Here is a 16,000-nt window from a genome sequence, read left to right as displayed (position 1 = left end):
GGTAAACGGGTACACTTTATCGGGTAATTGGGTCGGGTAAACGGGTATATCACTAAATCCCAAACCCGTCCCAAACCCGCGAAAAAAATAAAAACTATTCCCAAACCCGATTAATCGACCCCAAACCCGTCCCAAATGTGTCGGGTTTCGGGTTTACCCAGCGGGTTCGGGTTTGATTGCCATCCTTACTTCTAACCAGTATGGATTTTGTTAACAAACTCGCATTCGAAATAAAACATATTACAAAGTTCCAAATTCCGTTATTTTACCAAAAAAATAGTATTACGATTCCAGTGTCCGCCATGTTGAGCAAACCACTAATATTGCAAATTTCCAAATTCCCGTATTTTTAGCAAAAAAAGATGTCAAATTGTACAAGCAAACCGTGGTTGTGTGTATATATATGATTCAAACAAATACGAGCATTCTATCTCACAACTATCTCACAACTTGATTGATCACTTGCTTAAACAAATACGAACATTCTATCTCACAACTATCTCACAACTTGATTCATCACTTGCTTAACGCTTAAACTTGTTTTTCCTTTATTAAAGATTCAAGGATGTCTGGGTTTTCATCACCACCTTCTTCCAACCCTAACCCTAATTCTTCCCGTTCGGGCAAACTAGGGGTGTTCAAAAAAATCCGGATCCAAAACCGAATCCGAACTATCCGAAATTCCGAATCCGAATTATCCACTTTCGAACCTCTTTGACGGAAAAAACATTGTCCGAGTCACTGTTCCAATGCTACATATCCTTGTCTCCATTCAACACATAAGTCGTGAGCTTCCTATGCAATTCCACTAGCTCTTGAATTTCATGAGTGGACCTTGGATAAGCTTTCCAACTCCATGAGATAGCATTATGATGACCATCCATCCCCAATCTCTCCGCCACCACACACCATTTATTTTTCTCGACCCGGAATAAAGTAGGATACAAAACTTTTAACGGTTCACCTTCTAAGTACAATGTCACGCCTAATTTCAGACTCCTAGAGTATATTTGTTCAAACATTAAAACGGTCGTTTATTAAATTTGATTACAACAACCATAGTGGTTTAATATTAGTCAATGTTTTAAATAAAGTGGTTGAGGATGTTTTATGCCCTTTAATCTGTTCAAGTTATAACTTCTTTTACCAAGTAGTACTTTCAGAACTAGTTCTATACCCGTCTGAGTATATTAATGGCTATGCAGTTAATGTGGTAAAATATCGGGTATCGGTCAAGGACCGATATTTGAAATATAGGTTATCTCGGTGAGATATCGGTGGGATATCGGTAATTTTAATATAATGCAGAATTTATATATATAGCAATTTAACACCAATAATTCAGTGGTATATCAGTGATATATCGGTCAAATATCGGTGATATATCGGTTAAATATCGATGATATATCGGTTATATCGGTCAAATATCGGTCAATATCGCTGATAATATCGGTACCGATATTTGACACCGATATTTTACTAAGGGACCGATATATCACCGATATTAACTGCACAAATTAATGGTCTAATGACTAATTGAAGTGGAAATTATCATAATTCAATTTCCTCTAACAGGACTGGATATGATAACTAAAGTATACACTACACATGTTAGTGAAATAATACAGATCTCATAATGCTAGGATAATCAAGGTTTCTCATATTGCAAAACTGTTAATCTAGGGCAGCAAACAACTATTGATGTGCACGGGTCATAACAGCAAAATCGCTTTTAATTCAACAGTTCATTCGCTAGAAAAATCATCTAGATAAGTAATGTTTTTAGTTTCCATAAACATAATCCAAATAATGCATATCATGGAGGCACAATAAACCTAATTAGTGATTTGAACTTTTGTAATTTAAAGACAAAACATTAAATCACCAAACTAAAATTCTAAATAAGTGATTTGAACTTTTGGAGTTCTAATCAACTAAACAAAACGTCAATTTCAAATCAACTAAAACCTCGCATCATGCCATTAATCAGGTTAAAATCGCAAGGTACAACACACTTATCATATCCGGTATCATCATCGTCACCGGTCTCAGCCGGAAGGTGAGTACCGTGACAGCTATAATGAACGAACAGAAAGTCTACAGTCTCTTGTGTACTCAATACTAAGGGTTATTTAGATTTTTAAATATTTCAATGTGATATTGTGTTTATACTCTAATTTAAGTGTTCGATTTACAGAAAAACAGGAATGGCAGGTTATCTATCTCACTAAAAGACATACAATCTGCCACAGAGAACTTTAGTGACAGTAATTGCATTGGAAAAGGGATTTCCTGGAAGCTATATGAAGGAAAACTTGGAAATACCCCTGTTTTTGCAAAGCGGTGGTCTCCTCTAGAATATAATCGCTTTATACGAGAGGTTCAGATTCTTCTCAAGTATAAGCACGAGAACATCATTGGGCTTGTAGGCTATTGTAATGAAATGGGCGAAAATATCATTGTTTACGAGCATGCCTCCAATGAAATACTCGATAAACATTTGGATAATCACAGTCTTACATGGATGAAACGCCTCAAGATATGCATCAATGTTGCAAACGGATTGGAATTTTTCCATAAAGGCCATCACCATAAGGTGCAACATGGGTACATTGAAAGTGGTGGTATTCTACTTGATAATGATTGGAATGCTAAAATTTCTAATTTTGAGTCAGCCTCGTTTGTGATGTTAGACGAACATGTTGAAGTCCATCAATATTTCGATGTATGCGATTTAGGTGTGATTTTAATTGATATGTTGACCAGAAGATTGTCGGAAGTGGAAGTGGAGGGGGGGTTGAAAGAAAAGAAACCACGGGTCGAACAGGGTTATCTTCTTCAATCTTAACATCATCGATCAAGAAACCATTCTTCGCATTCTTTTCAATCCTGCTCGATTAAAGTTTTTTTTCTCTTCGATTCTGCTCGACTTTTATTTTACCCATTGATTTTTGTTTGTTCAGTTTCATATGACTACATGATTTTAGTTTGCTCGATTTCAAATGGCTACCAATCGATCTTTTCTTGTTGCAATAGGCATCACAATGATTTTAAATGTTTGCAGCATATGTTCTTGCTTTTGATATCTATAATTGTAGAACTGATTTTGTTAACATATTTTTTAATTATGGCAAAATCATCTTCAATCATGATTCGTGTCTACTGAGGGGTTGTTTTTTTTATTGGATTTTGATTATTATTTCAACGTTTTTATGATTTAATTTAACTAATTATGTTGAATGATTAACGCATAATTTGGTCATCACAATTTGTTAATCTTAGTGACTATTAACACATAGACGATTTTGTATCAGTCGTTTATTGTAAGACGGGTGGTGTTTTATATGGTTCCGGTTTGATTATCGCTTCAACAAATACACCGAAAAACCTTCCAAGATTCTAATGTTCGTATGGGACGCACTTCATTAGCTAACGCTTATTATCCTTATAGTGTGTGCCATTGTTTCAATCGGTGTCGGACTCGCAAGCGAGGGGCTGTGGGAATTTTACCAAGTATTTTGTTAGTCGTCATTATTACCGCTGTGAGCGAGAGACGGACCTTGTCGGAGTGAGTATGGTTGGAAAGAAGTTCAAGCCGATTAACCCGGAGGCATACTGTGTGGAGGATGATGAATATTAGACGATCCATTTTATTGATTTTAATTTGTCTTGTTTGTTTGCTTTAAGTGTGAGATCAAAAGAAAATTCATATTTGTATTTCCCTTTATTGAATATCTTCCATGAATGGGTTTTAAGTTTTAGATTTGTTTAATTGTCTGACACAGATGATTGTTGTTTTGGTCAACATTTGAACAATTATTTTTATGGGAACGATTAATAATCGAGATATGGTTTTGGGGCTTTATAATGTGGGTTGTGATGGCGGATGTACATTTGTTAGATCGAATACATGCGGATGTACGGATGGTTAGATCAGGACGTAAATGATCCTAACCTCGTACATTTGTTCTATTAACAATAACGGATGTACGGATGGTTAGATCTGGACCTAAACTTCTTAGTTGTTTGTTTTACCAAAACGACTCCTGAAGGTTCTGCATATGTTGGTGGATAACATAATGGCTTTGGCACTCTATGATGCTGCGATTTCCATTCTCAACCCGAACTAACCCGAACCCGTTTTAACAGCTCATGCACTTTTTTGACACGAACCCGTCCCGAACCCATTCTCAACCCGAACCAATTCTCAACCCGAACCAACCCGGACCCGTTTTAACCCGACTAAATTGCCCTTTGATGTAAAATCTCTTTAAAACAATTTTTTTAACTAACCCGACCCGAAACCCGTTTTGACCCGAAACCCGACCCGACCCGAAACCCGTTCTGACCCGAACCCGTTTTGACCCAAACCATAACAACCCTTTTTTAATTGACCCATTTTGACCTGAACCCATTTTGACCCATGACCCGACCCGACCCGACCAACCCGTTTGCCAGGTCTACCTTGATGGGATGATATTTGAGGGTATAAAGGGACAAATTGCACCAAAATCATTGATTGCATTTCAATCGGCTGTCTTTCAATTTATAGGGGACTCGTTAGTAAGTGCAAGTGATGTTGTAATGCAACTTAACAAGGCATTGGAATTTCAAGTAAGTCTTAATATATTTGTACCAAAACTTCAACATGTATTAAAGAAACATATCTAGAATATAATTATACCCATATACAATTAGCAACTTGGGTTAGGGTTATGTCCCATTTGTTTAAGAGTCACACCCTTTACTTTATTTTACTCACACCCTTTCATTATATATTAACTTAAGGTGTGGTTAATCATCGCATCACTTCATAACATGAGAAAGGCACCGATTACTTTCCACCGTTTCAATACCACCGAAACGTTTCAATGCAATACAATACACAACTTTCTGAATTATTATATATAAAATTATATATGTCAAAAAATTACAAAAATATAATAATATAATATAATAATATATAATAATAACTAAATACAAAAAACAACATGCATAACTGCCTCTCACGTAAGTGATTAAACTCTTCAAGTGAACCGGCATGCTTGAACCAACACACCGGTGTAATAATCAACGATTCAACAGTATAAAATCAAAAGGTCACGCCGTTTCAAAGGGGTTTCCGTTGCCTATATACACAACCGAATTTACAAACCCTTGCTACAATAGTAGAATCTTGCCCATCGTTTCAGTTTTTATTCTTCCAGCGACAGTTCAATGTGGGTGAACATCGAACTTTTGACAACCGCTTTTAGAATTTGTGCGTACAGTATTTACTTTTGTTTTTCCTCATGCTGGCAACGATCTGTTATGTGCCAGTAGTTGTCGAGGTTTATTTTAATATGTAGTTTATTTATTAATTATTAATTATATATATATATCTATGGAACCCATTAAGTCTAACCAACTCTCAAATTAATCTCCACCATTAGATTTGACTGAGATTAAATCTGAACCCTTTAAACTCATAAAAATAACTGCTGTGGTGGCAGTTTATGTGCAGTTTTCTCGGATCCACCTTTTCCTGGCCATGTTCTTCACAACCACAAATCGCGTTTCTAGAAGGGGAGGTTAGAGTACGGTTTTCTTTTTCCTTCAATTTCTTCCAGGTCATCACTTATCAATGGTCCTCGCCATTCTTTATCACCCTCTCTTCATCCCTTTTTCGGCTTAGAGAAGAAACTAGGTCATTAAAGAAGACGTGACCACCGCACCTGCACCCCTTTCTGGCAAATCTTGGTGGTTTTATTCACGAATCCAACCGTTTGAGTTAGCCATCCTCCCCCTAATCTCTAATCTAATGGTTTATGACAGATGGTTGGAGGTTTGCAGGTCTGCTTTTACTGTTCTCCCGATTCTTTTACAGTGATTATGAAATAAAACTGTTGCCGGAGTCAATTTTGTAATTTTTTTCATCTATGATTCTTTTCAGATTTGCAGTTTTGGTGCTTATCGATTTTGCAGTTTAGGCTACCAGAAACTAATTGGCTTTTCTGGCGTTTAAGGCTAATGGCAAATTCTGTTTTTTATGCTAATCACTTCTATAACAAAGGTGCACGTCTAGCAAGATTAATACCGATGACAAAGGCGACACAATATTCGGCTCTCACAAACTTGTGACATGTAGATGGTGCACTTCATATATTGAGCCTTTAGAAATAAATTTTAATACAAATGATGCACTACTGTGTTGAGAATTTGCTTTTTAGAATCTGGGTTTTATTTGCTTGCTATTTCCCATTTTAGTCTGCATTGATATGTTAATAAGTCAAAATTTGGATCTGTATGTTTATTTTGCTTGCAGTTTCCCATTTATAATTGTTGTAACTCAATGACAAGGGTTATATTACTATTACTTGTGTAACAAGAAAGTATGTTTATATGTATGTTACAGTAGTAAACGGGAAATGCAAGAGTTTACCGAAGTCACAAATTCGAGGATGATGTGGTTAAAATTTCCTTCACTTTTCATATGCTTATTAGTCACAGGTATGCAAATTTGGCACTTGAAATCTTTCTTTAAAAAAAGCTAATTTAATACCTGATCTTTTTTACTTATATCTATGACTTTTAATACAAATACTTGTAGGATCAAAACGTTAAACAAAAATTCTAAAACTGAGCGAATCACACGACTATGACTTTTAATAAATATATTTTGAGTTTATCTATGATCGTCATTTTGGAGTAAGCCTAGCAAAATGGTCGGGTCATGGAACAGGTCAATAGAAACCATAGTACAAAATTGGACAATTTGATTTGGGTGAAAACGAGTTGTGACCAAAATTTGTTTGCTTGAAATGGGTCGTCTTAGAAAGAAAGAATCAGCATCAAAAGTTTCTACATCCGGCCTTTTTAGACCGGTTGTTTTAGTTGTATCGATGGATTTTAATTCAAATACATGTAGCATTAGAAAATTAAAGAAAGTAAAAGAACTTTGAGAATCAAATGACTGTTTTTATATTTGGTTTATTTATGAGCGTTATTTTGTAGTTTTGTTATCACACTACATGTGAATTTAACGGGGTTTTCATGTGAAAATAGTTTCTTACATTTTTAACGAATTAAGTTGAATATGTGAAAATGTGGCCTAACAATTACGAAGTAGTGGGCTTTTTATAACTTCTTTACAACCTGGCCAGTATGACCTGTTGCAAACCTACAATGCCCCGGTTATGATCCAACGCCTCCAAGTAAATACCATCATGTTGCGTGTATAGTCTTCTGTTTGATGATATTTATAGAATCAAAATCACATCATTAATAATCTGTAATATATTGGCCTCTTAAAATAATAATTATAGTGTTTGCCTATTTTAGACTGGTCACTAATTGATATTTTTGACTAATTATGATTTTTTTTAGAACGACCCGGTCTGACCCATTACTCCACCCTGACCTGACACGCTCGTTTTGAAACAAAATGAAGCCTTCCCAAGGACAGGATACCAATTTTTCATTGTGATCTACATAGCTCATGGTTTTAAATATGTTTGATACAAGATATAAGCTTTTGTTACCAGCCCAGGAGGATTATGCAGAAGCCCAATCGATTTAAGAAGAGTAGAATACGTTTGAATTTCATGAAGCATTCCGTGCATGCATTTTGGCTACCATTTCTCTTTGCTTGAGAATCACACAATCCCACATTTCAGTACTTTAGTCAATAACACATTTTATCGCTTTGTAGTTGTTTTTCCGTTAGCATTCAGGTTTTTTTTATATGGCACGTTGTCTAATTTTGTTTATAATTCAAAGAAAGTTTAAACATTGTCTAATTATGTGTACATTTTATAGTAGTTCCTACTTATCGTCGGTGCCACAAATGATAGCATATTTACAGATAATCTGTGATTAATTAGCATACAACTCTATTTTATTTATGGGTCTTCATTCATGTTGTTACTATATAATACATCAATATAACTCGTCCACCGGACGGGTATTAAACTAGTTAAGCATGGTTTTGAATTATAGATAGTGGGTCAAGATAGTTGGTTAGTGGGTAGTTATTTATCTTTTAAGTATTTATAGTGTAAGCCATTTGATGTTTAGAGATATGAATGAAAAATATTAAGTCTCAAGTTCTCTCTAGATTTCATCTTGTTTCTCTCTATTTTCTGTGGAGCTTGACCCACTTTAACGGGTTATCTATCAAACCAAGTGGTACACATCACGATCATGTGCCGATACTTTTTTTCCACAAGAGGAAGAGAGAGAAATCGGAGATGGTGGAAGTGCACGATTGTCATCGGTTCGTCCCAGTCGCTTGATCACCCATAAGCCCCGGCCACCTCCGCCGAGAAACGCCAGATCCACGGATCTCTGGCTAAATTCGACCAAGTCATTGGTTTCTTTTGGGATAAAAGGAGAGTGTAAGACACTTAATCGGCGATCCTTTTACCCATCGGCGACTCCGACGTCGTTTCGTCCCACGTTCCTGTGGTTTGATTTACCCGATCGGTGAACAACGCTGCTCTGTGGTATAAAATAGGATACAAGAAAATGCAAATACAAAATCTAATAAAGTTAGTTGCGTGTTACCCTTTAAAAGCATCTCTTTGCCTTGAAACCTACACATGCACCTGTCAATTTGACAAGGCAAATCGGTGATATCACTTTTATTTTAACTAATAAACAGAACAAATATATTACAAGTTTTATTTTTTACTTTTGTTGAATATTTATTTTCATACTTTATTGTTTCTTTTGCAACAAGGATATATATAAACATGTATAGTCACCCATATAGTTACAAAAAGGAAAGAGATTAAGAAAGAGAAGTCATGTTCACCTACCTCTTTTTATTATTGCCTAACCACCTTAATGTTACTAACATAACATGTAACAAAGTAAAAAAATGTCGCGTCACACGTGGGCATCGCCCATTAATATTATCATCGTAACGCGTGTAACGAAGTCACAAACGTGACTTTCCGCCGCAACGCGCGGCATGGGTTAGTATCTAGTTATATTACATTTAGCAACTTGGGTGAGTAGTGATCTCCTTTGACTTTTTTTTGTTTGTCTTTTTTGTGTTTTTGTTTTCTTTTTATACTTTTATCCCTTAACATTTACAATCTTTTAACTTTCTAAAGACTTTATAACTGAGTTTTACGTGTTTATCCTCATGTACATGTCGGTATAAATTCAAATTGACTTACGTTTCGATGTAACTTTACCCGGAAATGAGTCGATACTCTTTTGAGCATATTTCTTTCTGTTAGTATAGTGAACCAAAATGGATATCGACAGAAACCCTGTAACGAATCTTTTAAGGACCCTAGGGTTTTTGTAAAATACTACCACACTAATATTACGGGCCACCTCAACAATACAAAAAGCCCATCAAGAATCTTTAAGGATTTTTGTAAAATACTACCACACTAATATTACGGGCCATCTCAACAATACCAAAAGCCCAATAAAAAACCACATCAAGAATCTTAATCAAACAACGAATAACGGATATCACTCTAAACAAACACACACATTCAAGATGAATATGTGTTTACAGATAAAACCCTAAACGCTTGAGATGAGAGAGAAACAATACTGAGCAAAGTGTTAATATCGATATCGAATCCTCTAGAATAAGAGTAGCCACACCTTTTATAAGCCACAAGTCCGCCTTTCTTTGAAATAGTCCAGCGTTCCAGCAACATCCAATTCAGAGGCCCAGTAGCGAGGCCCAGCAACAACTCTTGTTTAAGCCCAACACAACTTTTTGTTTAAAGCCCAGCACAACTCACTGTACAAATTTATAAAACACAGTTAAAAACCATAAAATATATTAACAAATAATGGAATTGACACCCTAGGGTTTTTGTATACGAACTCCCTCGTTCATTCTTCACTGCCTTGTCTACCCCCGCAGCTTTTCCAGGATCACCGATGGTAAGTGACATAATCCTTTTCTGTTTACGAATCGATGTTGTTTATTCAATCTATCGAACTGTATTCATTCGTCTGTTTTCTTTATGATTCTTCTCATCGTTGGTTTGTTAGTTTGATCTGTTAGGGTTTTTACGTATCTGATATCACGTTATTTCCTGTATACGTCAGTGTTTGATTAATTGAAGTTAGTTTCTGTAAATTGATGTAGTTTCTGTAAAAAAAAAAAAAAATAGGGCTTTTTGAAAATTTATGTGTTATATTGTCATTAATATAGTTTGCAGATTAAAAAAAGGTTTTTAGTGAAACATAATTTGTGTTTTGCTAAATGATGGTTGTGATTAGGCTTTTATGAATTTCAACTGTTTAGACTAAACCTAAACTCATGTTTTGTTTCAGGTTCGTGTCGTGTTTTCAGTTTGAGATTTACTGGAATACAGTCGTTTATAAGTTGAAGCTTTGAGTTGAATTTCCACACTTGAACCTCCATACATCCATCTTCCTTTTGTTTTGGAACGCTGATGTTTTCATGTATATTCCATGGGCTTGGGGTCATGACATAGACAATTTGAGCTTCATTCTTGTTTTGTCGAACTAGATCTCTTACTATCAACGGGCAGTGCAACCCGACACAGTTTTCTGAAAGCTTATAAACAAGGTAACACGAGTAAACTGTATCATGTGACAACATCTGACTTTGAATTTTGCACTTGATACGAAATTTGTGTTGTCATGGTAGCTCAATCGCCTCTTGAAATCTGCATCAATTGAACATAATTTTTTACGCAACCTAATATACATATATGAATTGTTTGTTTGGATTAGAAGATCATAAAACAAACCTCGACTTGACTGAGGGGTGCACGTGAAATGCTTTAGATTGGCAGATTCATACAAAACTTCCACTGCTGAAAGCATAAGATGTTTCTTTGTGTCGGCTTCTTTTAAGGATAAACACTGTTTATCAAAGGGTTGAATATAATTTTATTTATTACCAAACAATATTAATAATCTCCTGAGTATTTTTACTTGATCCGTGTTTGAGTCCGAATTCAAAGTTTCTTTGACTTGCTCAACTTCTTCGTTTTTCACCTGTTTAAAATTTACAAGACCATAGTATAAAATTGTTGTTGTAATAGATACATCCATCATCGTTTTAAAAGATGAAGAATTGTAGAATGGAAACTTATGTCTCGGAACTCAATTCCCTCAACATAGATGGATTCAGTTCCACAATGGTATCTTGAAAAGCTTTCAAGTAGAACCTCAAAATCAGTATCTTTCTTGTCACACAAAAATCGACACAATTCAATCTTCATCCACTTGTCGTTTCTCCACGTTGCAAAATATACATGTAAGGTCTCGCCTCCCATTTTGTACTTTAGGTTCACATATATTTGTTTATTTGAAGCTTTTCTTGTATCACGAAATTTAAAGATAATATAAGCCCCGTATTTGACTCCTGGAGATAAAAACTGTGTTGTTATCTTGACTGGGATCTTCAGCTTCGAGGTATAAAACACCTCTACTACTTTTGGAAACCTGCATGGATTAAAAGATATTCAATTAAGTTTATATTCGTCAATAAATGTTTATCCAGACTCTTAAAGCGGTTATTTACTGATATCTAATAGACCCCGTATACGAACCTTGATTCCTGAAGAGAACGCCATTTGTATGAAGTATGATTTTTGTACAGAAACATTCTTGCAGATATCATTTCATTTCTTTCTCCATTACTGCCAAGTGAAAACAACTACATACAAGACAAAATGAATCAAGCACAAATTCTATCAGAATTAAATTAAATGATTGTATGATTTTGGAACATTATATCTCTTTTAGTAGTTAAACATATATTTTTCTTAAAAGAGTTGAGAAAATGATATAAATCAATGTTTTGTATTTAAAGAAATATTCACACAAAATAGTTAAGTGAAATGAAATATTAGAAATTAGTTGTTTTCACTTGGCAGTAATGGAGAAAGAAATGAAATGATATCTGCAAGAATGTTTCTGTACAAAAATCATACTTTATACAAATGTCGTTCTCTTCAGGAATCAAGGTTCGTATACGGGGTCTATTAGATATCAGTAAATAACCACTTTAAGAGTCTGGATAAACATTTATTGACGAATATAAACTTAATTGAATATCTTTTAATCCGTGCAGGTTTACGAAAGTAGTAGAGGTGTTTGATACCTCGAAGCTAAAGATCCCAATCAAGATAACAACACAGTTTTTATCTTCAGGAGTCAAATACGGAGCTTATATTATCTTTAAATTTCGTGATACAAGAAAAGCTTCAAATAAACAAATATATGTGAACCTAAAGTACAAAATGGGAGGCGAGACCTTACATGCATATTTTGCAACGTGGAGAAACGACAAGTGGATGAAGATTGAATTGTGCCGATTTTTGTGTGACAAGAAAGATACTGATTTTGAGGTTCTACTTGAAAGCTTTTCAAGATACCATTGTGGAACTGAATCCATCTATGTTGAGGGAATTGAGTTCTGAGACGTAAGTTTCCATTCCACAATTCTTCATCTTTTTAAACGATGATGGATGTATCTATTACAACAACAATTTTATACTATGGTCTTGTAAATTTTAAACAGGTGAAAAACGAAGAAGTTGAGCAAGTCAAAGAAACTTTGAATTCGGACTTAAACACGGATTAGGTAAAAATACTCAAGAGATTATTAATATTGTTTGGTAATAAATAAAATTATATTCAACCCTTTGATGAACAGTGTTTATCCTTAAAAGAAGTCGACACAAAGAAACATCTTATGCTTTCAGCAGTGGAAGTTTTGTATGAATCTGCCAATTTAAAGCATTTTCACGTGCACCCCTCAGTAAAGTCGAGGTTTGCTTTATGATCTTCTAATCCAAACAAACAATTCATATATGTATATTAGGTTGCGTAAGAAATTATGTTCAATTGATGCAGATTTCAAGAGGCGATTGAGCTACCACGACAACACAAATTTTGTATCAAGTGCAAAATTCAAAGTCAATGTTGTCACATGATACAGTTTACTCGTGTTACCTTGTTTATAAGTTTTCAGAAAACTGTGTCGGGTTGCACTGCGCGTTGATAGTAAGAGATCTAGTTCGACAAAACAAGAATGAAGCTCAAATTGTCTATCTCAGGACACCAAGCCCATGGAATATACTTGAAAACATCAGCGTTCCAAAACAAAGGGAAGATGGATGTATGGAGGTTCAAGTGTGGAAATTCAACTAAAAGTTTCAACTTAACGACTGTATTCCAGTAAATCTCAAATTGATAACTTATGAGGGAACTATGTCCGGCCTTATTGTATGTGGCCCCGGTTAAACCAACAGTTACAGTACCTAAATGTTTATATATGTTGATTTGGTGTCGTATATATGAGTTGAATCTTAAAATAAAATTTGGTGCTTTCATTAGTTCTGTCTGACGTGATGAATAGAGAACCAAAAACAAGCCTTCAGGTATTCGTTTGACTTTGACTTGTGGTTTTGAATTTTGACTTTGACATGTTCTTGAATTCTTTTATCTACGAATGAACGTGTGCCGTGCAAAAGCACCTGATCGATGCAGTTTGGACCAACGTCTCTATAACAGACGAGTTTCTTCCCAGGTGAGAGACACAAACTAAACTTGATCAAAAAAGATGTAGTTGTGAAGTTACCTATATGTGTATTATTATGCCATGTGGCAAATAAGTTCGATCACTTGTCTTTGTGAATCTAATCTTCTCTCTGAATTCACTTGTCATTTGAGAATGGGTGATATAATTGTGTAGGTTATTTGTATTGATTTAGAGATTCAGTTGTTTAGTATTTTCTTTGTCATGTTGAAGATTTAGTAGGTCTTGTAGGTTGTAATGGCTTTCACAGTCAATTTTATATCATATATATGGATTATGAATTATCATTTTTGGGATTTCAGCATGATGAGTTGTTGGTCTCTGCTTCTAATGCCATGATTGCTGACGGGTCGGTTGGAAAGGGCACCTTTTTTGCCGGGTTTCCAACTGCTGGCGATGTGAATCAAATGTCGGTTGGGGTGGATTTGGTGTCGAGTCGCCTGATGTTGACCAATTTAATTTTTTTTGGCTACTGAAAGTAGCGATTTTACCATAAAAAGTATTAAAAAAAATAATTTTTTTGTGTGTTTTTTATTGCTAGAGTCAATCATTCGGTCCGGATATGGTTTCTGTTAAATCAGTAGCTACAGTTGTATACATGGATTATAGAGTCAACTTACGGATGGTGACTTCCTATTAATTTCTTAGTAGCTGAAAATGGTTAAATGATCAGCTATCAACGCTTAGATCAAATGTTCCCAAAATAAGCAAGGTATATCCAGCAATATATATACCCTCGATTTAGCTTTTCTATTATTTAAATAAACTAATAATCTTTTTTGGGGTAGGTGGATGGATAAAAGTTCAAACCCGGAGCGTTATCAACAATGAGCACACTTGAAGCACTTGGTTTGACATTCGACAATGGGTCATCAGTTGTTTTAATGGTTGTTTATTTCAAAGTTCATATTCTAAGGTGTGTTTCTATTAAAAATGTGCATCTATTTATCTTAACTATATATGCACATGTAATTATAATAAATTCTAAATTTGCATGATATTTTAGTCACATGATCATCGATCTGCGATGGACTACAATGAATTGTGATGATCTGAACCAAATCATCATCTGTTTAATCATTGTTATTATGTTTTATTAATTTGTTTCTTAACTTTGATGCATGGTTCTTTAGGTACACGACATACCCTTACCTTAACAAGACCTAAATTTGGCAGACAATTAACAAGCACCAAAAACTTTTCTAAAACACGCAAGGCAGAACGAACCAAGAGACAAAATGCACTCGCTACAAGGGCTAAACACGGGCCACAAGACACATCTATTGTTAAGAGCGCTAGACATCATTCGGTTTTACGCGCCGCAACGCGTGCGAAGAAAATCCTAGTTAAGATGAATAGTAAATACACGAGGGGAAGAAAAGTTAGTACATTTAAAAGTCAAACTAATGAATTTGGAGGTTTGTATAGTACTTTTCTTTTCCATCTCTTTAGAAAAAATCATAGACTTGACTTAAAAAAAAAACAAATTTAGTTTTCGAATTTTCGAATTGGGTTTTCAGTCAATTCGAATTCATATTTCAGTTATGTGAGTTTCCGGATATTAAACCTTGATTTATTTTTAACTCAAAATTTTCATCATTTGCAGTTTAACTCCAACACTTTTAACTTTCAACTTTTGTCCTTTTCATTTGCAATTTTTCCGTATAAAACTTTTCGTTTAACGGTTCGTTCTAAATTTTCCGAGTTAACATGCCGCAACATGCGTGAGGGGTTCAACGTTTTTCATCTATTTTTTCCCGTTTCACAGGCATGTCGCAGCGCGTGGTGCAAACGAGCCAATTAACTTATGAGAGTTCGAGTTCGAGCTCAAGCTCAATTAACTTATGAGAGCTCGGGCTTGAGCTCGGCTCGTTTGTATTTTCTCAAGCTCGAGCACGGCTCGTTTGCATTTTCTCAAGCTCGAGCTCGGCTCGGGCTCGGCTCATTTATTATCTATTAATTAATATTAAATAAAAAGAATATAAATAATAGGCTTTTTAGGCTCGCGAGCTCGATAAGTGAAGCTCGGGCTCGTTTACTAAATAAGCTTATTTTTGGGTTCGAGGTTGGCTTGTAAACAGGTTTGAATAAGCTCGGCTCGTTTATACTAAGGCTCGATAAGGCTCGACGAGCCTAACGAGCTTCACATGCGAGGCTCGAGCTCGGGCTCGATAAACAAACGAGCTTCATTTTAGGCTCAAGCTCGGCTCAGGCTCGATAAGGCTCGTCTCGTTTTGAACTTTTTCTCAAGCCGATTTCGAGTAGCTCGCGAGCCGCTCGGCTCGTTTGCACCCCTAAGCGCGTCTATTTTCCCCCGTTTGATAATGTTGTCGCAACGCACGGGTCAAAGATCAACTTAGTTATTCTTTTCTATGTTTTACACACAGATTCGCGGTCACGTAAAAAACATTTGACTTTCATCTAATATGATATATAACTAACGAATCCCCGCTGCATTGCGAC

The 16,000-nt window shown here is 35.4% G+C and overlaps 1 protein-coding gene and 2 long non-coding RNA genes across 12 annotated transcripts; all 3 read left to right on the top strand.

Annotated features, from left to right (window-relative positions):
• The first annotated feature begins 2,080 nt into the window (after positions 1-2,080).
• On the top strand, positions 2,081-2,848 carry LOC110867037 (receptor-like protein kinase FERONIA). Its single transcript, XM_022116183.1, has 2 exons — positions 2,081-2,095; positions 2,198-2,848. Exons 1-2 carry the CDS (start codon positions 2,081-2,083, stop codon positions 2,846-2,848), a joined length of 666 nt encoding a protein of 221 aa, XP_021971875.1.
• Positions 2,849-5,484: 2,636 nt separating this feature from the next.
• On the top strand, positions 5,485-7,770 carry LOC110868849. Its single transcript, XR_002552813.2, has 4 exons — positions 5,485-5,832; positions 5,933-6,130; positions 6,395-6,489; positions 7,366-7,770. It is a non-coding gene; the product is annotated as an uncharacterized LOC110868849 (long non-coding RNA).
• A 1,883-nt stretch (positions 7,771-9,653) lies between these two features.
• LOC110868848 lies at positions 9,654-15,089 on the top strand. 10 transcript variants are annotated; one of them, XR_004862881.1, is made up of 7 exons: positions 9,655-9,897; positions 10,294-12,419; positions 12,518-12,580; positions 12,653-13,528; positions 14,079-14,249; positions 14,326-14,453; positions 14,671-15,089. It is a non-coding gene; the product is annotated as an uncharacterized LOC110868848 (long non-coding RNA). The 10 variants fall into 10 exon arrangements; XR_004862880.1 differs by having other exon boundaries at positions 9,656-9,897; positions 10,294-12,580; positions 12,653-12,768; positions 12,853-13,528; XR_004862876.1 differs by having other exon boundaries at positions 10,294-11,960; positions 12,068-13,528.
• The last annotated feature ends 911 nt before the right edge of the window (positions 15,090-16,000 follow it).

Source organism: Helianthus annuus, chromosome 7 (assembly GCF_002127325.2).
Source record: "Helianthus annuus cultivar XRQ/B chromosome 7, HanXRQr2.0-SUNRISE, whole genome shotgun sequence".
In the NCBI taxonomy this organism is placed as follows: domain Eukaryota; kingdom Viridiplantae; phylum Streptophyta; class Magnoliopsida; order Asterales; family Asteraceae; genus Helianthus; species Helianthus annuus.
The sequence above is the reverse complement of the archived record's forward strand: the minus strand, read 5'-3'. Positions and strand labels throughout refer to the sequence as shown.